Here is a 21,030-nt window from a genome sequence, read left to right on the forward strand (position 1 = left end):
AAGAAAAGGAGGAGGGGTGGTGGTATTGGTTGAGGAGAGCATCGCAGTGCTGGAGAAAAAGGATGTCCCAGACGGTTCAAGGACAGAATCAATTTGGCTAGAGCAAAGGAACAAAAAGGGTAAAATCACATTACTCTGTGTAGTCCATAGACCACCAACTAGTGGGAAGGAGATAGAGAAACAAATCTGCAGGGAAATTACCAGACAGGTGCAAACATTATAGGACAGTTATAATGGAAGAATTTAGTTACCCGAACATAGACTAGGCTAGTGGTAGTATAAAGGGCAGAGAGGACCAAGAGTTCCTAGATAGTGTTCAGGAAAATTTTCTACACTAGTATGTATTCAGTCCAACATGAAAGGATGCACTGCTAGACCTGGTTCTTAGAAAGGAGGTGGGCCAAATAGATCAAGTATCAGCGGAGGAACATTTAGGAGACAGTGATCATTGTATCATGAGGTTTAGGAAGATGGTAGAAAAGGACAATGGGTAATCCAAAGTAAAAATAATTAATTGGGGGAGAGCTGACTTCAATGGGGCAAGAGCAGAGCTGGATCAGATAGATTGGAACCAAAGGCTGGTGGGAAAAACAGAACAATGGGCTACCTTCAAAGAAGAAATGGTTCGGTCACAGTCGAGCTATATTCCCTCAAAAGGAAATGGCTGGGCAAACAAATCCAGGGCTCCTTAGATGAAAAGGGAGTTAGAAATTAAGATAAAGAAGAAAAGGTATGCTTACAACAGTGTTATGACATATGGTGGTATGTGCCAGGCGGACCAAATCCACAAGGGAAACTTGGCCACACTATCACAACAGTTTTGCAACTTGTTTTATTACAAGAAGGCTTATGCACTGAATTCAGAAGAATTGAATCCATGAACACCTTTAGAGATTTTAAAGTTAACTTAAAACATTCATTAACAAAAGGAAAAAAAATTAAGCACACGTAAGAATACGTGTTATACGGATATTTAGTCTGAACAGTTCCCAAAGTTCTTAATTAAACAGGCTCCCAGCTACACACTCCCTTTAAGGCAACAGTCCAAAATAGATTTGAAACTACAAAATCAACCCAGCAAGGGTACCACAGCACCCATTCGGCAGTGGAATTCCAAAGGCTTGTAACACAACTTTAGTTACTGGACACAGCAGGCTTCTGCTAAAGTGGCTGGAAGCTTCCATAGGCACATTCAAAAGCTAGATTCAGACAGCATAAAAGCAAGTCATCTACAGTGCTGCTTTTGTCTCCACTGGAGTGCTGCTTTGGAGTGCATTAGTGTGCTTCAGTTGGAGTTTAGTGAGCAAGGCAGTTCGCTGAAAAGGGAAGGAGGTGACCCTTTCATTTTCTACCTTTCCTCAGTAAGAAGAGCAGCGGCCTTAGTAAGTAAGACCTGGTAGGTATTTCTTCTGTCCTTAATATTCTGTAAACTAGAGGAAATAAAAGTAAAGGTTGTAATTTGAGAGGAAAAAGGCAGGGCAGCTCAGCCAAGTGGAATGCTCCGCCCGTGCAATGTGGGAAGTCAGGGACACTACCAGTGTCCAAGGCAACCATGTGTGCAGGAAGTGTTTCCAGCTGCAACTACTCAAGATAATTGGGACTAAATCTGGGGAAGATGGGATCTGAACAAGCTGGACGGGCTACGCCCCAGCAGGATCTGGACTAATATCCTCGCAGGGGTATTCACCAGTACTGTGGGGGTGGATTTAAACTAGATTAGTGGGGGATCGGAATCTGAACAGGAAGACACAAGCGAGGGAAACAAAGATAGGAATGAAAGACAGAAAAGTAGAAAGCAAAAGTGGAAAGGAGAGGAAATAAGGGCTAGCAGCAAATAGGGCCATAGTACAAAAAATGTCTAAAAATGTTGAAAAGGCAAGTCTAAAGGCACTGCATCTGAATGCATGGAGCATTTGCAATAAGGTAGATGAATGAACAGCACAAATAGATGTAAATGGGTATGATATGATTGCAATTACGGAGACATGGCTGCAGGGTGACCAAGGCCAGGAAGTGATTATCTAAGGGTACTCAATATTGAGAATTGATTAGCAGAGAGTAACAGAGTGGGAATAAATGGGTCTTTTTTGGAGTGGCTGGCAGTGACTAATGAGGTACAGCTGGGATCAGTGCTTGGCCTCAGCTATTCACAATATATATCAATGGTTTGGATGAGGGAACCAAATGTAATATTTCCAAGTTTGCTGATGACATGAAACTTGGTGGGAATGTGAGCGATGAGGAAAATGTTAAGAGGCTCCAAGGCAATTTAGACAGGCTGAGTGAATGGGCAAATATATGGCAGATGCAGTTAACATGGATAAGTGTGAACTTATCCACTTTGGTAGAGAAAACTGAATGGCAGAGTATTATTTAAATAGTGATAGATTGGGAAATGTTGATGTACAAAGGGGCCTGCGTGTCCTTGTACACCAATCACTGAAAGCAAACATGCAGGTGCAGCCAGCAGTTAAGAAGGCAAGCGGTATGTTGGCTTTCATTGCGAGAGGACTTGAGTACAGGAGCAAGGATGTCTTGCTGCAGTTGTACAGGGCCTTGGTGAGACTGCACCTGCAGTATTGTATGCCGTTTTGGTCTCCTTACCTAAGAAAGGATATACTTGCCATGTGGGAGTGAAGCGAAGGTTCACCAGACTGATTCCTGGGATAGCAGGATCATCGTATGAGGAAAGATTGGGCTGACTAGGCCTGCATTCACAGGAGTTTAGAAGAATGAGAGGAGATCTCATTGAAACATATAAAATTCTTGAAAGGGCTGGACAGACTGGATGATGTTTCCTCTGGCTGTTGGGGGTGGGGTGAGGGGGGGGGGGGGTTGGTGGGGGTAGTCTAGAACAAGAAGTTACAGCCTCAGGACTGAGATGAGGTGAAACTTCTTCACTCAGAGGTTGGTGAACCTGAGGAATTCTCTACCACAGAGGGCTGTGGAGGCCAAGTCACTGAATATATTTAAGAAGAAAATAGATAGATTTCTGGACCCTAAAGGCATCAAGGGATATAGGGAGTGCGCAGGAGTACAGTGTTGAGATAGGGGATCAGCCAAGATCATATTGAATGGCAGAGCGGGCTTGAAGGGCCAATTGACCTACTCCTGCTCCTATTTTCTATGTTTCTAATGGTAAACAGGTGGTAAAAGGAGGAGTAAGGTCGATTAGGGACCAAAAAGGGGATTTACGCATGGAGGCAGAGAGCATGGCTGAGGTGTTAAATGAATACTTTGCATCAGTCTTCACCAAGGAAGCAGATGCTACCCACACCATGGTGACAGAGGAAGAAGCTTTGTCACTAGAAGGATTCAAAATTGATAAGGAGGAGGAATTGGATAAACTGTTGGTAATTAAAAGTTGACAAGGCATCCGGGCTGGATGAGATGCATCCAAGGATATTAAAGGAAGTGAGAGTGAAAATTGCAGGGGCACTGGCCATAACCTTTGTCTTCCCTAGACTCGAGGGAGGTGCCAGAGAACTGGAGAATTGCAAACATTATGCCCTTGTCTAAAAAAGGTTGTAAGGATAAGCCCAGCAATTACAGATCAACCAGTTTAACTTTGGTGGTGGGGAACAGGATAGAATTAATAGTCACATGGAATAATGTGAGTTGATTAGGAAGAACCAGCATGGATTTCTTAAGGGAAGAACTCCAGTCAGTTAGTTAAAGAAGTAACAGAGAAGGTTGATGATGGTAATGCTCTTGATGTGGTGTACATGGACTTCCAAAAAGCATTCGATACTGTGCGACACAATAGACTTGTGAGAAAAGTTATAGCTCATGGATTGAAAGGGACAAATGTGGATGCAGAATTGACTGATAATAGGAAATAGTGAGTAATGGTTAATGGATATTTTTCAGGCTGGAGGAAGTTTTGTAGTGGAGTTCCTCAGGGGTCGATATTTGGACGCTTATTTCTCATGATATATATTAATGATCTAGATCTTGATGTGCAGGGGAAAATTTCAAAGTTTGCAAGTGATACAAAACTTGGAAGCATTGTAAACTGTTAGGAAGACAGTGTAGAACATAGACAAGTTGGTGGAGTGGGCAGATAGGTGGCGGATGAAGTTCAATGTGGAGAAATGTGAGGTGATCCATTTTGGTGGGAAGAACATGGAGGGACAATGTAAAATAAGGGGTACAACACTAAAGGGTGTGCAAGAGCAGAGGGACCAGGGTGTATATGTACATAAGTCATTAAAGGTAGCAGGACAAGTGGAGAGAGAAGTTAATAAAGCATGCAGTATCCTAGGCTTTATTAATAGTGGCATAGAGTACAAGAACAAGGAGCTTATGCTGAACTTTTATAAGACACTAGTTAGACCTCAGCTGGAGCATTGTGTACAGTTGTGGACACCTCACTTTAGGAAGGATACAAACACATTGGAAAGAGTGCAGAAGAGGTTTACAGGATGATTCCAGGGATGCAAAACTTCAGTTATGAAGATAGTTTGGTGAAGTTGGAACTGTTCTCCTTGGAGAGAAGACTAAGAGGAGATTTGATGGAGGTGCTCAAACTCATGAGGAGGCTTGATAGAGCAGATAGGGAGAAACGGTTTTCACTCGTAAAAGAATCAAGAGGCACGGATTTAAAGTGTTTTGCAAAAGAAGTAAATGTGACATGAGAAAAATCTTTTTCACACAGTGATTGGTTCAAGTTTGGAATGCACTGCCTGGAAGTGTGCTCTAGCCAAATTGATTCCGTCCTTCATGTTGCTGTTGGTTATTTTGCCTTTGACCATATATTGGTGTCCTCTAGTTCTTGACTCTTCCACCAATGGCAATAGTTTCAGTCTATTTACTCTGTCTAGACCCATCATAATTTTGATTATCTTCATTAGATCTCCTCTTAATACTCTATTGTCTAAGGAGACCAACCCTAGCTTCTCTAGTTTATCCACATAACTGCATAACTGAAGTCCCTCATCCCTAGAACCATTCTCATTTCGATCTCTTCTGCACCATCTCTAAAGGCATCACATCCTTCCAAAAATGTGGTGCCCAGAATTGGACACAATATTCCAACTGAGGCCAAACCAGTATTCGTTCTTTTATTTTCTAAGTGTATTGTTAAAACTTCTGTAATAATAGATTTCAGCATTTTTCAAATGATTGATGTCAGGCTAATTGGCTTTCACTTCCCTGATTTCTCTTTCCCTCCTTCTTGTATAGTGGTGTTACATTGCTAACTTCCAATTCATTAAGACTGTTGCAGAATCTGGAAATTTTGGAAAATCATAGTCAGTGCATCCAATAACTCTGCAGCTGCCTCTTTTAGAACCCTGTGATGTAGGGCACAAGTCCTGGGGATTTGTCAGCTTTTAGTCTTTAAGTTTCTCTTATACCTTTTCTCTGCTGATAATTATTTTAAGTCCCTCACCCTTATTAATTCTTTGGTTACCCTCTTTTTTTGGTGAGTAATTTGTGAAGACAAACACAAAAAAGTTATTTTTTCAACGTTTCTGTCATTTCTTTATTCCCATTATTTCTACTGTCTCTGCCACTAAGGGCCTAGCATTTACTTTAGCCACCTTTCTCCCTTTTATTACTTGTAAAAGCTCTTACAATCTGTTTTTATATTCCTGGCTAATTTAGTTTCGTTTGGATTTTTTCCCTTTAAATAAACATTTTGGTTGGGATTTGTTGGTTTCTAAAACTCTCCCAATCCTCAGGCTTACTACTATTCTTTACAAAGTTATAAACCTCTCCCTTTAAGCTAATACAATCTAACTTCCCCAGAAAGCCACGGATAGATTTATATCACTGAGTTTTTTGCTTTTTAATGGAATGTATTTTTGTTGAACATTTCAAATCATTCCTTTAATATGGGGCTGGATATTATGGGCTGCCATCACCCGGACCTCAGCTAAAAAGTCAGTGGTGTGGTGGGAGGAGCCCCCCCCCCACCATGATACTACCAGCTGCTCTTCAGCAATTTAACACTGGGAGCATTGTTAATTGAATTAAGGCGAGACTTGTACGCCTAACAAGAGAATCAGGCTTGGCTTAAATAGCCAAGTGGTTATGGTACTGGGTTTATAACCCCAAGATCAAGAGTTCAAATCTCACAATGGCAAACAATGCAACTTCATCTGAATAGCAACAGATGGAAATGTGTAAAAAGGCTTGGCCTAAGTAGCCAAGTGGTTATGGTACTGGGTTTGTAACCCCAAATCAAGAGTTCAAATCTCACAATGGCAAACTATGAAACAATGTAACTTCATCTGAACAGATGGAAACAGGTTTGTACTCGAAAGAGTTACATTTGTCCTTTAAGGCTTGGCCTAAATAGCCAAGTGGTTATGGTACTGGGTTTGTAACCCCATGATCAAGAGTTCAAATCTCACAATGGCAAACTATGAAACAATGTAACTTCATCTGAAACAGATGGAAACAGGTTTACTCAAAAAGAGTATCAAGAGTTCAAATCTCACAATGGCAAACTATAAAACAATGTAACTTCATCTGAAACAGATGGAAACGGGTTTATTCAAAAAAGAGTATCAAGAGTTCAAATCTCACAATGGCAAACTATAAAACAATGTAACTTCATCTGAACCAGATGGAAACATGTTTGTACTCAAAAGAGTTAACAAGGGAACAAGTGCAATCAGCTGGCTGGCAGCTCTGTAGTCCCAGCAGCTCCAGGTTCGGGTGGTGGCCATCGCTGAGAGTACAGGCAGCCCCAGAGAGTTGTGTGCTGCAATAATGTTGAACTTGAAGGTAACTCTAGGCTATCACCAGGGTCAGGGCTGGAAGACACCAGCAAGGGGTGGGTTTCAGGTTTGAGAGGTCAGATGGGGAGATTTAAAGTGGCAGGGTATGATCTTGGTGGTGGTGCCTCCAATGGGCATAGGAGACTCCCAAAGATGGTCCCCCACCTCCCTTGCCCAACACCAGCCCATGGGTGTCTCCCTGTCACAGGCAAAATGGTGGCAGGGGCAGGGTGAGGCCCTTACGTGATCACCAATATGCCACCCGACACATCTACCACCCCTGTAAAATTGGAGACAGGTCAGGGACGGGCAGATAGGCAGTGCACAGCACATCCTCTGCTTTTTACAGACACCACTGCCATATGAAACCCACTGGCAGGGGAGCGTATAATCCAGCTCATGGACTCATATCAACACAATGAAACATTCAGAATGAAGAAAGCTTGCTTCAGTAATATACAATCCTATGTATTTTCCAGAACATTCAGCAGACAGCACTTTCCAATATAGTTCTACAATCATGAATATTTCAGTAACAATGTTTTTCTAACAAGAGTATAAGGTAAAATGCTTTACATGTCCACCAAACAGATTTTAACTGAAATTTTTCCATAGGAATCCAAAGAAGCAGCAAAGACGCATCTAACATACCTGGAGCCACTGCCATCGAAAATACCCAGAAATGAAGAATATGAAGAAAGCCAGAAACCAGCCAAAGATGAGAGCCAGAAGGTAAGGATCACTGTGCATGGCACATCAAACAAGGCAAAACGCTCTGTCTGAGGCATATTAGTATACAGTATAGGAGATCATCTTATGGAATGTTTAAATGCATTAATAAGACTGTGTGTGTGCCTGCGTGTGCGTGTTTATATATATGTAAGTAGTTGTTCTTGCTGAGGAATGTAGAAATAGTCATGCATCTTGTCATTGCATCGTTGGAAACTCTTTCCTGGGTTGAGGGGAGGTTGCGTAGCATTGACATGAACTGCATGTCAAATAGGCAGAAATCCAGACAGGCTCTTATATGGGCATGTACTTAACACCATCTCTTTTTCTCTATTCAACAACAGTAATGTGCACTTCTGTAGCACCTTTAACATAGTGTAATGCTTCACTGAAGTGTTTTCAAACAAAATTTGACACCGAACCACATAAGGAGATATTAGGATAAATGCTTGGTCAAAGAGAGAGTTTTTTATGAAGTGATTAAAAGGAAAGAGCTGGTGAGATGTAGGGAGCAATTCCAGAGCATGGGGTCTCAGGAGCTGAATGCACAACTGCAAATGGTGGAGCAATTAAAATCGAGGATCCGTAAGAGGGCAGAGTTGGAGGAGTGAAGAGATCTTGAAGGTTTGTCCAGCTGTAGGAGGTCACAGAGACAGGGATCGGTGAGGCCTTGGAGGGTTTGAAGACAATGAGAATTTTAAATTAAGATGTTTCCAGGCTGGGAGCTTATATAGGACAGCAAGCGAATGGAACTTGATGCAAATTTTGGATGTGCTGACCTTTACAGATGTTGGAAGGTGGGAAGCCAACCAACCGAGCATTTGAATAGCCAAACCTGGAGGTAACAAAGCTAGGGTGAGGACTTCAGCCTATGGGTTGAAGCAGAGAAGGAGGTGCACAGTATTATGAAGGTGCAATAGGCATTCCTGGAAGGATGTGTCATTCAGGAAACAATTCAGGAGCAAATACGTTGCAATGGTCTGGTTCAGCCTCAGATGGTTTGCGGAGAGAGGGATGGATTCGATGGCTAGGAAAGAAGAGTTTGTTTGTGCTGGGAATTGAAGACTATGGCTGGAATTTTCTGACCCTGTTGGGGTCGGGCGTCATGGTGGGTGGGGGGCGCAGGTGGGGTTGGTTGAGAAACAATAAAGTGAGAAGGCCAGAAATCAGTTTTATGCCTTTGTGAAACCAGTTTGCAATCGTCCGCTCCAGCCAATGGCAGGCTCATCTCCTGCCGCTGCGCACTGGGGACATCATTTCCCCACATTAAATTTACTGCCACATCAGCATGATTTCAGAATGGCGTGCTTCACAACTGCGTTTAAAAGGAGTGTACCTGGTGACCTGAGCTTCGAGGGAACTCGGAGGTGAGTGCACACAACTTTGCACAGCACTTGCAAGCATCGCCCATAGAGCATCCAGGAAGAGGTGCCATGCGTTCGTGAGGGGAACAGGCAAGTCATTTTTCCCAGGCTGGTTTTCAGTGTCGTGCTGGGGCAAGGGCCTCCAGTGCAGGTCAGGTCTGGGAGAGTGGTGGTGGGGTGGTGTCTGCTAGTACACTGTGACCCATCAAAGAGCTGCTATTAACATGCGATGCCTCTCCCTACAGAGTGGGAGCTGTGCTATCCCATAAAATGGAAAATGGGTCCGAAAGACCCATTGGCTATATCCAGAGAACCCTCTTCACAGCTGTGAAGAGATATTCCCAGCTAGAAAAGGAAGGTTTATTGGTGGTATTTGGGGTGAAGAAATTCCACCAGTATCTGCATGGTTGCCAATTCATCATTGTGTCGGACTATAAACCATTAATAAGTTTGTTCAGTGAGGACTATCCCATTCCGCCAATTGCATCAGCAAGGATCCAACATTGGGCTCTGATGTTATCTGCATATGAATATACTTTTATGTACCGCCCTGGCTTACACTTTGCAAATGCAGGTGCACTCAGTCACTTCTCGTTACCAGGCACTCTTGTGCATACTCCTGTACTGCAGGAACTAGTACTATTACTGAACTTCTTTGATTCTTCACCTGTGTGTGCGAAACAGATTAAAAATTGGACAAACAGGGATCCAACCTTATCGAGAGTCAGACATTTTGTTTTAGAAGATTGGCCAAACTCACCTGTATCTGAAGAATTGAGATCATTCCATGTCAGAAAGATGGAGTTGAGCTGTCAAGACAAGATTTTGTTGTGGGCATCGAGGGTGGTGGCTCCACCACAAGGCAGAGAGCCTCTCTTGACAGAACTGTATAGTGCACATCAAGGCATATCAAAAATGAAAATGTTGGCTGGGCATCGATGGAGATATTGAAAACTTGGTGAAGCGCTGTCTCCAGTGCCAGCAACAAAATAAGTAGCCTGTTGCAGCTCCCCTGCATCTGCGGGAATGGCCTGGTGGACCCTGCATACAATTGCATATTGATTACATAGGACCATTCTTGGGAACCATGTTCTTGTTAATTATAGATGCACATTCCAACTGGATGGGCGTGTATGATGTCAAGCCTTCAACGTCTAGCGCAACTGTAGAGACGCTATGTCATAGTTTCAGCAAACATGAAGTTGCTTCAGATAATGGTAGCGTTTTTACCAGTACAGAGTTTCAGGGGTTTATGGATTTGAATGGAATCAGACATATTAAAATAGCCCCTTACCACCCCTTATTGAACAGCGTAGCAGAGAGGGCAGTGCAAACTTTCAAATCTGATAAGAAGAAGCTATCAGAATGTACTCTGGAGTCTCAACTTTCACACTTTCTTTTCAGTCATCGTACAACACATTCGACTACAGGTTCAACACTGTCTGAATTATAAATGAAATGCCGCCTATGTACATGGTTATGCTTAATATTTCCAAATTTAGAGGGGAAGGTACAGTGTCATCAGAAAAATCAAAAATTACATCATTATGTACACAGCAAAAGTTGCACATTCATTGAAGGTGACATGGTATTCGTGCAGAATTTTGGCAATGGACCTTGTTGGACTCCTGAAACTATTGTCTCAGAGACTGGCCCATTGCCTTTCCAAGTGCAAGTGGGAGGTAGAATCATCTGTATATACATAGATCATGTTCGTGCCAGAGAGACATTCCAACAACCAACTATTCATCCTGTTAGTAATGTCGAACCATTAATTCATGAGGTGACCGATTGACCTAGAATAGACATGCCCAATGTCTCTGTAGATTTGCCAAACCCTGAACTGCCCCACATTCCAATGATGAGCCTCATACGGCAGCTCCTGATCCTGTCAATCCTGTTGAGGAACCTCAAGTGATAGAGCTACGCCGCTATCTGTATAAGGAGACCACCTCAGAGACTTGATCTTTAATTAATTGAGATTGTACATATATGTATTATTGGATATTCAAATTTTTTTGTAAATAGAAATTGTAAAGGGGGAGGAAATGCAGTAACTGAAGGTATAGCCTCTCCTGTCAATCAGGGATCCTGTGACATGTTGTTTAAGTACCAGCCAGTGAGCCCTAAGCATGAGTAATTCGGGAGTGGGGTGGGGGGGTGGGGAATGGGGGCAGGTGGGAGTGGAGCTTCCGGTTAAGGATCCTGATCAAGCATATAGCACTTGAAAAGCTCTCTGTAATAAAGTTAACTGTTGCTTTGTTGAAACCTGTCTGCACCGTTGAGTCATTGCACTGAATATGCTTCTCTGTAGATGTTTTTCACAGGTGAGAAACTGCTGTTGAATTCAGCATCATGGGCAGAATTTTGCCCTTGGTGGGCGGTCGGGCCCCACCAGCTTGGTGGTGGGCGGGCAGCTGATCGCCGCCACCATTTTAAGTGGGCAGGCCAATTAAGGCCCACCCAGTGGTCTGTCCAACAGGAAGCACTATGCGCTTCCGGTGCGGTGGGAGAGGGAATCCCCAACTGTCAAATTGCGCTCTTTCCTGCATGTGCGCGAAAGAGCGTACATCTCCCTGTGACTTAAGTGCTGTCTCAGGGAGATTGGTGACAGTGCTTCAAAGTTTAAAAATAGAATGGTAAAAAAATTAACATGTCCCCCTCATGTGATAATGTTACACGAGATGGGACATGTTAATAAATATGACTTAAACTTTAATAAACTTTTTAAAAATAGACATGAAACCTCATCCCGCCAGTGGATGAGGTTTCATGTTTTTTCGGAAGTCCGCTGGGGCTCCTGGCCTGCCCACCTGCCTTAAGTTTGCTTGGGCAGGGCCTTTAATTGTCTTAATTATCCTGTCAACAGCCTCAGTTGGCCATTGACAGTTCGGCGGGCGGACAGCTGATTGCGCTGTCTGCCCGCGTTCCTGAATATTTAAATGGAGCGGGATGATGTCAGGAGTTCCCTCCGACGTCATCCCACGTCATTTTCGCGTCGGCGAGCAGGCCCCGCCCCCAATTCGCCGACGGGAAAAATTCTGGCCCCTGTGTATTGAGGGAAAGTCAGAATTGCACCATGTCAAGAGCAACTAAATAAAATACTATTCTCTCACTCGTCAAGTGGAAGTAGATGATTCCTCTGTGACTTCTGGTCAGCTGTCCATAAGGAAATTGCTGTGAATTGTGCTGGAGAAAATGGCCAGTTTGTTTTTCCCGATTTCCTGCATTATATTCTCAAGATTTCACAGAATATGGAGCTGCCCCCAATTGGGAGACCGATTTACCATAGGGACAGAATAACATTTTTCTTCATTTCACGAAGTTTTCAACACGTGCAACATTAATATCATGTTTAATAACATCTTATGCTCGAGCTTTACATTAAAACTTGATACTCATCTAATTAAAGTCCTTATTAGGATTTTATAAAGTTTTTTTCATACTTTAAATCTTAGGGGAAAAAAATTATGATACAATTCTCTTTCTTACATTTGTGCTTCAATCTCACTCTAGCATAACACTACATATGAGCTGTTTGCCATCTGTGATCATTCTGGAGGATATGGCAGTGGCCATTATGTTGCACACATTAAACCAATTTATTCCTGTAATTGGTACCGTTTTGATGATACAAAAGTCAATGAGGTAAATATTATTTTCTTTATTGAGAAAAATATTCTGACTTTCAGACTTTTCAAGGGTAATTTTTCATAGACTTTATGTCATGCAAATATATTTTGGAACTTATATAGATTTCTAGATATTTTGCTGTGGATAAAATCATTTTATAAAATTTGCTTTCACTGGGCACAGAGCAAATCCCAGTCATGGAAGTCTCTAAGAGCACAGCAGGCAGTCCCACCTTGCAGCAGCATTGTAATCTTGGAATGGCATCCTGCCATCACCAAAGATGGAGTTACAGTTAGTCAGGCCCAAGATAAAGAGGAACACAGTTTCCTGAAAAGCTCTCCCTGTGATGTTGGGTCACTCATTGATCACTCTGGAATCGATTATTGAGTGTCTGTTTACTCTGTGCCCCACATTTAGCTGAGCAAGGAACCTACATGTGCTTTTGGTAATTGCAGATACTACTGAACCAATTGAATGTGTATCTGACAGGTTTCCCAGGAATGCTGCATCAGATGCATTCCCAAATTACTGCTGAAACCTAAACAGTTGGGCAGCAAAAGTGTCCAAGATTCTGAATCAGAGTTTGTCATGGGGTCAAAAAGTGCCAGAAGCTCTGAGATCCTATATTCTTCCAATTTCTGTGCCTCCTTCTCCAACAGCGTTTCCTCAAACTTTTGTTTGTTCTCTAAGTGGCACATTCCCCATTGTTGCACAGCCAGACATCCAAGCTGCCCAGAGGGAACATTGCTTCACATCCCTTCCCTCTTTATTCATGAACATGAGTTTTGCATTCTTTGAAATGTAATGCTTTATCCTACATTCAACAAGAAATGAATTATTTCCGTTGCAGATACAAGGCCCCATTTCTCGAACAGACTGTGGTGGTGTAGGCAGCCCATCGAGCATGCCTTACAGAAGGTAGTTGTGTTGTGTAACTGAGTTTCTGATTAAATCTTCTTAATTATCCATTAGTTTGCCTAGTACATTAACCCCAGAATTTTTTGACCATAAATTTAAGATGACAACTATTTTTAACAATGCACTTTTACCACAGTTCACCTACAGCATACATGTTAATGTACAGGAAGGAGGAAGTAAGCACCTATCAAGGTAAATATAGCCTTTCATTCTGATATGGTTTAGATCAGTTTGGACTCAGCAACTTAATATATGCATTAAATTCTCATACGGGGTTTTTCAAATATAAGGAAGTGTTGCATTCAAATCCATGCAGGAGTGCAGCTCTTGCCTTGAGTTACTAAAATTATTAATTAAAATGGGGCAATAATGATTTATTCACAAGTATAATGTATATACATAGATAAGCATGTATGTATATTCATATACATGTGTACTCCAATAAACTTCAATCAGCCAATCAATTCAATTTTATTGTCCTTATTGAATTCCGCTGTGGGTACAATTGCTTAGGCATAAACAATAATGAGGAAAGAAAGAATTACGTCAGCAGTGTAACAACCCATGTTGCATGAATGCAGTGCCAAAAGAGAATAATGAGAGATAGAGTCTCTGGTCTTAATGTTCTCTTTCCAGCTCAGTTTCCCCCGGATGGTTACGTCCAGACATATGATGTGCCTGTATCCCCCAGACCATGTCCTATACAAGGTGTCAGTGGTGTATTGAGGGGAATAGAGAAGAGGCAAATGTGGATTTCTGGGAAGCTCTCCAGTCCCAGATAGTCACAGTTCGTTAGCAGATACTTGCACATCCCTAATGTCCTGCTATTTCTCTGCTTCTGGAAAGCTCTAGGCTGAGTCACCCGCTTTTGCTAGTCCCGCCCTCCCCTTTGGATTCTGGCCCAAAAAGCTATCTGTTGAGCAGTATCTACTCCAACACAGAGACTCCCACCTCCTTGGCAATGTTAGTAACATACTGAACAACTTGCATTATTCAAGTTTGCAGCCATTTATTAATATTTTATTGTGTGCATAAAGTAGACCACAGTATCACAGTACTGTCTGTCAAAGTTCTGAAGAAGGGTCTTATGGACTTGGAACATTAACCCTGTTTCTCTCTCCACAGATGCTGCCATATCTGCTGAGGTTTTCCAGCATTTTCTGTTTTTGTTTCCAATTTCCAGCATCCACAGTATTTTGCTTTTATCGCAGCATCACAGTATCTTGGCAGTGCAGAAGGAGGCCACTCGGCCCATCAAGTCAGCACTGGCTCACTGAAAGAGCATTCCATCTAGCCCCACTTCCCTTCCTTATCCCGTAACCTTGCACGTTCTTTTCAGGTAGCAATCCAATTCCCTTTTGAATACCTTGATCGAACCTGCCTCCACCATACTTTCAGGAAGCTTGTTCCAGACTCCACCCACTCCCTGGTGAAAAAACTTTTCCTCACATCACATTTACTCCTTTTGCCCAATATTTTGAATCTGTGCTCTCTTAGTTCTTGCTGTTCGCTTGAGTGGGAACAGTTTCTCACTATTTGCCCTGTCTATACCCCTTAGGATCTTGAATACCTCTATCAAGTTTCCTCTCAGCCTTCTTTTCTCCAAGGAAGAGAGTCCCAACCTCTCCAATCTATCCTCATAGCTACAGTTCTTTATCCCTGGAATAATTCTTATGAATCTCCTCTGTACTCTCTCCAATGTCTTCACATCCTTCCTCAAGTAAGGCACCCAGAACTGAATTCAGTCCTCCACATGGGACCTAACTAGAGTCTTACACAAGTTCAACATGACCTCCTTACACTTGTACTCAATGTCCCATTAATAAAGCCCAAGATACTGTATGCTTTATTAACTGCCCTCTCAACATGCCCTGCCATCTTCAATGACCTATGTATGTATACACCGAGGTCCCTCTGTTCCTGCACCTCCTTTAGAGTTTCTCCCTTTATCTTATACTGTCTCACCATATTTTTCCTGCCAAAATGAGTCACCCCACATTTCTCTGCATTGAACTTCATCTGCCACTTGTCAGCCACCACCAACATGACTATGACCTTTTGAAGTTCAAGAATATCCCCATCACAGTTGACAACATTTCCAATTTTCCTATTATCTGCAAATTTTGAAATCATGCCCTGCGCATCACAGTCTAGGTCATTAATATCTATCAGGAAGAGCAAGGGTTCCACACTGACCCCTGGGGAACTCCACTACAAACCTTCCTCCAATCTGAAAAACAACCATTTATCACTTTGTTTCCTGTCACAGCCAATTTCTTATCCAAGTGCCTACTTTCCCTTTCATTCCATGACCTAGAATTTTGCTCACAAGTCTGTTGTGTGGCATCGTATGAAAGGTCTTTTGAAAATCCATATACACCACATCAACAGTGTTTCCCTTATCAACCTTCCCTTGATCCCTCCTCAAAAAATCCTTGCAAGTTAGTTAAACATGATTTCCCCTTAATGAATCCATGCTGGTTTTCTTTAATTATCCTGCACTTATCTAAGTGACTATTGATTTTATCCCATACTATAGTTTCCAGAAGTTTCCCCACCACTGAGGTCAAACTGATTGGTCTGTAGTTGCTGGCTTTATCCTTGCACCCCTTTTTGAACAAGAGTGTAACATTCGCAACTCTCCAGGCTTCTGGAACCTCCCCTGAGTCTAAGGAAGACTGGAAGATTATCACTAGTGCCTCTGCAATTTCCACTCTTACTTCCCTCAGTACCCCTGGATGCATCTCACCCGGTCCTGGTACCTATATCTATTTTATGTAAAGACAGCCTTTTCAACAGCTCCTTCCTCTCAATTGTAAGTTCTTCAAGTGTACCAGTGATCTCCTTTCTCACCACGGCTTGGTTAGCATCATCTTCATTTGTAAAGACTGATGCAAAGTACACAGTCAACACCTCCGCTACTTCTCCAGCCTCCACAAGCAAGTCCCCTTTTTTGCCCCTAATCAGAGCTACTCTTTCTTTTGCCACCCTTTTATTATTTACATGCTTGTAGAAGACCTTGGGATTCCCTTTTATGTTCACTGTCAGCCTCTTTCCATGCTCTCTCCTTGCTTTTCTTATTAGTTTCTTCACCTCCTCTCTGGTCCTTCTATATTCAGCCTGATTCTCCACTGTGTTTTCTAACTGACATCTGTTGTACGCCAACTTCTTCCTTTTATCTTTACCTCTATCTCTCTCGTCACCCAGGGTGCTCTGGATTTATTTGCCACATCTTTCCTGTTCAAGGGAATACACCATGACATTGTCCGCAATACCTTTTCTTTGAAGGTGGCCCATTGTTCAGCCACCGTCTTTTCTGACAGCATTTAATTCCAACTCACTTGACTCAGATGCATTCTCATCGCATTGAAGTTGGTTTTCCCCCAATTAATTGTCCCTGCTCTGGATTGTTCCCTGTTCTTTTCCATAATAAACCTAAACTTTATGATACAATGGTCACTGTCTCCCTAGAGGCTCTCCCACTGATATTTGATTCACTTGAGCTAACTCATTACCCAGAACCAAGTCCAAAAGTGCATGTCCTCTCATTGGACTGGAAACATACTGCTGCAGAAAATTATCTTGAATGCATTCCAGGAACTCTCGCCCGTTTTGTCCCTTTGTACTATTCCTATCCCAGCCTATGCGGAAATTAAATTCAAATTAGGCTGCAGTGTGAGTTAGTGCTGTTTACATATTTTGCACATAAACTTTCTTTCCTCCAAATGTTGATTTTAGGTTTTGATAATGCAGGTTCCATAGAACAGGTTAAATCAAAAATACCTTTAGTAATTTGTAAATTATTAAATTATTGCATTCTGAATACTAAATAACAAACAGAATTCACAAAGAGATTTTCTGAAAATCTCCCTACTCTTAGAAAGAAGATTATACCTGAAGAATTCTTTACATCTGACAGGCGGTTTAACATAATGCAAGTTACTTGAATAATTTTGACTTTATTCCTCACAATGAGTTACTTTGGGTTTGAAAGGAATGTGTAAACACAGAGGTATCTTTAATTGATTGTGTCAGATGCTCAGCATCACACTGAATTATCAGCTGCTGAACAGGTCCAATGACCTTTTTAGTGAGGTAAATACTTTGCAAACACTTGCATCATGATTTGTAAAACAGCCGATGAATTATGACAACATGTACATTTGTAATCTGAGATTTAATGATTGCTCAGATATTCTGCTCATCACCTCATGATTCAGTCATTGGTGTCAATTTGAATCCACAGTGGAATTCGGTCGGGCGGATAGGGGGCAAGAAAAAAATGTACTCGCTGGCTTAAGTTTGAGCCCCCAGATATTTTAACTCCTGGGCTTTGTCTACATACTGCTGTACAGCTGCCCAGCTATAAAGGGTGTAAAGCTACTGCTGACCTGTGGACTGGAGAGGACATTCAGGTGGCCAGAAGCCATCATCCAAAGGAAGACATCGGCAAGCCACCAGTTAAGTCACAGGGAGGAGAATTTAAGACGGTCTCATGGGAGGGTTTCCTACTCCTCTTTGCTCCACAGAAGTAGGCAATTTTATTACCTTGGAGGACTCCTTCACCTTTCCCAAAAATTACCCAACCTGCTTTCACTTGTTGGGAGAGCTGATAGCTCTTCCCCGCTTGGATTAAATGTAGTTGTTGTCCTATTAAGGGAATTGTACCCCTATTAACAAATCTTCTTGTGGGCCCAATTAGACAAGCATGTCAGAGTGGCAGAAATTTTCAAATTAAGGTTACAGGCAGAGGGAAAGGAGTGAATTCTGAGCAGGTAACTAACCTGCTCAGTTTTAACTGCCCACCTGCCTAGTTTCTGCTATGTATTAAAGTTGGAGTCCTCTATTTTGCAAATTGAGATTGTTTTTTTATGAACTAGGTTTCCCATTTTAATGACAATCATAAAATAACACCATGCTTTGAATTTAATTGTAATAGGGTTATTTATATTGTTTATCATTGTCATCTTTCCAAAACGTCTCAAAGGAGAGAATGAAGATGAAGAAAAACAATCAAACGAACCAATGTCAATCAGAAATGAAAATGGAAGCCTTGAATTGGAGGGAATGGGAGATGGTGCAGAGTATCACCATTGTGAGCAAAGCAATCAACCTCCCAATGGAATTATAGAAGATCTTCCAGAAAATAATGCAACAGTAGCTATAGAGAGAAACACAACAATGGAGAAAATAGAGAAAAGAAATTGTGAAATGAAGGAAAATGAAAGACAGACACAAGAAACAGAAGTGAAAGAAGATACACAGACTATAAAAGAAAAGAGTACTGAAGCAGATGACACGGTTACACCTGGGGAAATGCAAAGAACGCAAGGAGAGCAGTGTCAGATAGGTAGGAAAGAAAATATTACGAGAGAGGGCCCTGTGGGACAGCTAAAGGACAGTGAGAGGAAAACAGAAACAATAAAGGAAACGATAAAGGAAAATGGGGGTGAACATTTAAATGAAGAGTTCATGGAAAGCAATGCAGATGAAAAGAATATTAAAGGGGAAAATGGAACAGAAGGAAAAATATGTGTTAAAGTAGAAGGGATGAAAGATGAAACGATAGTACAGGAAGGAAAAGATATAATAGGTCAAAATAAAACTGAGTTAGAACAAGAGGAACAGAAAGAAATGGTACAAATCAGCGAAAATGAGGAATCACATCAACACCAGGGTTGTAAGGAGCCAATAGATATGGAACAAAATAATTATCCTTCAGCAAGAGAAGAGAAGCCATTTATAAGTGAAAAAGCGTGCCAAGAGGAAGAGAGAGTTTTGTTAGTGGAAATAAAGAAAGGGGAAGGAGTGCAAGAAGAAATATCTGGGAAAATGACAGCAAGGAGGCAGAGTGAACCAGAAACAACAGAGACAGAAAATGAAACAGCAGAAGAGTGTGTGGAGAAAGTTGTTTAATTTTAAGAAAGGACCAAAAGAAAAGTCAAAGAGAGCATATTTTACCTGTTTTGGAAAGGGAGGTGAAAACTAAAGAGAGTATCCGACTGAAAAATCAAAGTGTTAAAAATATAAAAGGTGTATTTTCAGTCTACTTAAAATGATTTTTTAAAATCACCATTAACTTCATTTTACATCGATTTACATACAAATTCAGAAAAACATGATTTTCAATTGATCTGAATGAATTATTTTCTTTTTAAATTTTTAAGACAGACCAGCACCAATAATTCTCTTGAGTTATTCAGGCTCATCTGGCAGAATATGTCATTTTCACAGAGAATTGCCAATGTGATTTTTTTAAAAAAAATCTTTGGTAAGCTTTTGCTTTTATTCTGCATGTTTTTGCTTGCCAACCCTTAGTAGATTGAATTTGTGCTGCTAGCAATGAATATTTAACATCACAGTGTGGATCTTATGAAAAAATATGATCACTTTACTGTGAATCGCCGATGTCATTAGCAGCTAGAACCCTACAATAAAATAACATTACTTTTACTTGACAGGAATGCATTAGAAATGATTGTGAGCTACGATATTCACCACACTCTGAAATAGAAGTAGTTTATACTTGCGCGCAAGGTGACCTATGTTGAAGATAGGTTGAAGACAGGTTGAAGCCAAATTGCATTCATCTTAGTGTGGGAGAGAGACCCATCATTGATATATGTTGAATTAGAGTCCCCAGCATGTGACAGGACAACCAGTCAATGGCAGGGGGATGAAGGCACGGTGGTGGGTGTGGGCCATGGTGGAGGTTAAAAGATCCCTTTGCAGAATTTTATCCAGTTTCAAAAATTGGACAAAAATGAATTAATGATGTTGTTTGAGGTGAGCTGGTAGAAATTTTTTTTTAATTTATTTAAGAAACTGAGTAAAAAAATTGGATGACAAAAGAATGTTATTTATATATTAAAGCAACTTTTCTAAAATGGTAGCTAAATGTATTTATAAAAATCATTTCTTTGAGTCCTTGTTTCTCTCACTGTCAGCAAGGTATTTTATCTGTCATCTGTTATATTACTTAAGTAAATTTGTTTGATTATTACAATGGGCAATCCACAGCCATATTAGGCAGCAGTGAGATAATGGCCAGAATCTTTGGGTCGACGAGTGGGGGTGGGCTCCCGCCCAAACCCTGATGGGGAAAAAAATGCTCCCTAATGGGAAATTCGGAAACCACACTCCAGGAACAGGATTTTTTGCCCCTACTGATGAGCCCTCTCTCTGTTCTGGTATTCCATTTACAGTTCTCTTCCTTCTAGCAAAGCTTTCCTGAGTGTTCCAGCACTTCCGGTATCCTCAGCGTAGCTCCCCTTTAAGAGGGCTGGCTGCCTTTCAGAGATGAAGGCGAACTGCACAATGTACCAGTTTTGCACACGCTTGGACCCTGCTGAGCGTGCAGCCAGCCGGCAGCATGTTTTGTGCTGGGCTGCACACTACAATCATGTAAATGCACAGACAGCACAAGTTTACACGCTGTCTGCCTCACCAGGACTAGACACTGGATAATAGTGCACTGCCATCCCCAAGCCTGATAAAGGCCGAATCAATTTTTTTTTGTTCTTTGCGCTTAATCATCCATTCACTATTCACACTTGAGCCCAGGCATCAGCTTTCCAATCTTAAATGTTTGGGTCTTACACATCCCCCCAACAGTTTCTGATATTCTGATGAAGGTGTTCCATTTTATCTTACACTAA

The 21,030-nt window shown here is 41.6% G+C and overlaps 1 protein-coding gene across 3 annotated transcripts in view; it reads left to right on the plus strand.

Moving 5' to 3' along the window:
* The window catches only part of LOC121291641 (ubiquitin carboxyl-terminal hydrolase 47), a 60,684-nt gene extending 40,420 nt beyond the window's left edge, over nucleotides 1-20,264 (plus strand). Inside the window, exons 10-14 of one of the 3 annotated variants that reach the window (XM_041213110.1) lie at nucleotides 7,344-7,460; nucleotides 12,338-12,469; nucleotides 13,305-13,372; nucleotides 13,509-13,564; nucleotides 18,360-20,264. In XM_041213110.1, coding sequence (XP_041069044.1) covers nucleotides 7,344-7,460; nucleotides 12,338-12,469; nucleotides 13,305-13,372; nucleotides 13,509-13,564; nucleotides 18,360-19,288 — 1,302 coding nt within the window. In that variant the 3' untranslated portion in view covers nucleotides 19,289-20,264. Of the gene's footprint in view, nucleotides 1-7,343; nucleotides 7,461-12,337; nucleotides 12,470-13,304; nucleotides 13,373-13,508; nucleotides 13,565-17,618; nucleotides 18,324-18,359 lie in introns of those variants that run through there. The other 2 variants (XM_041213128.1, XM_041213119.1) reach the window with 2 other exon arrangements.
* The last annotated feature ends 766 nt before the right edge of the window (nucleotides 20,265-21,030 follow it).

This window comes from Carcharodon carcharias, chromosome 2, assembly GCF_017639515.1.
Source record: "Carcharodon carcharias isolate sCarCar2 chromosome 2, sCarCar2.pri, whole genome shotgun sequence".
In the NCBI taxonomy this organism is placed as follows: Eukaryota; Metazoa; Chordata; class Chondrichthyes; order Lamniformes; family Lamnidae; genus Carcharodon; species Carcharodon carcharias.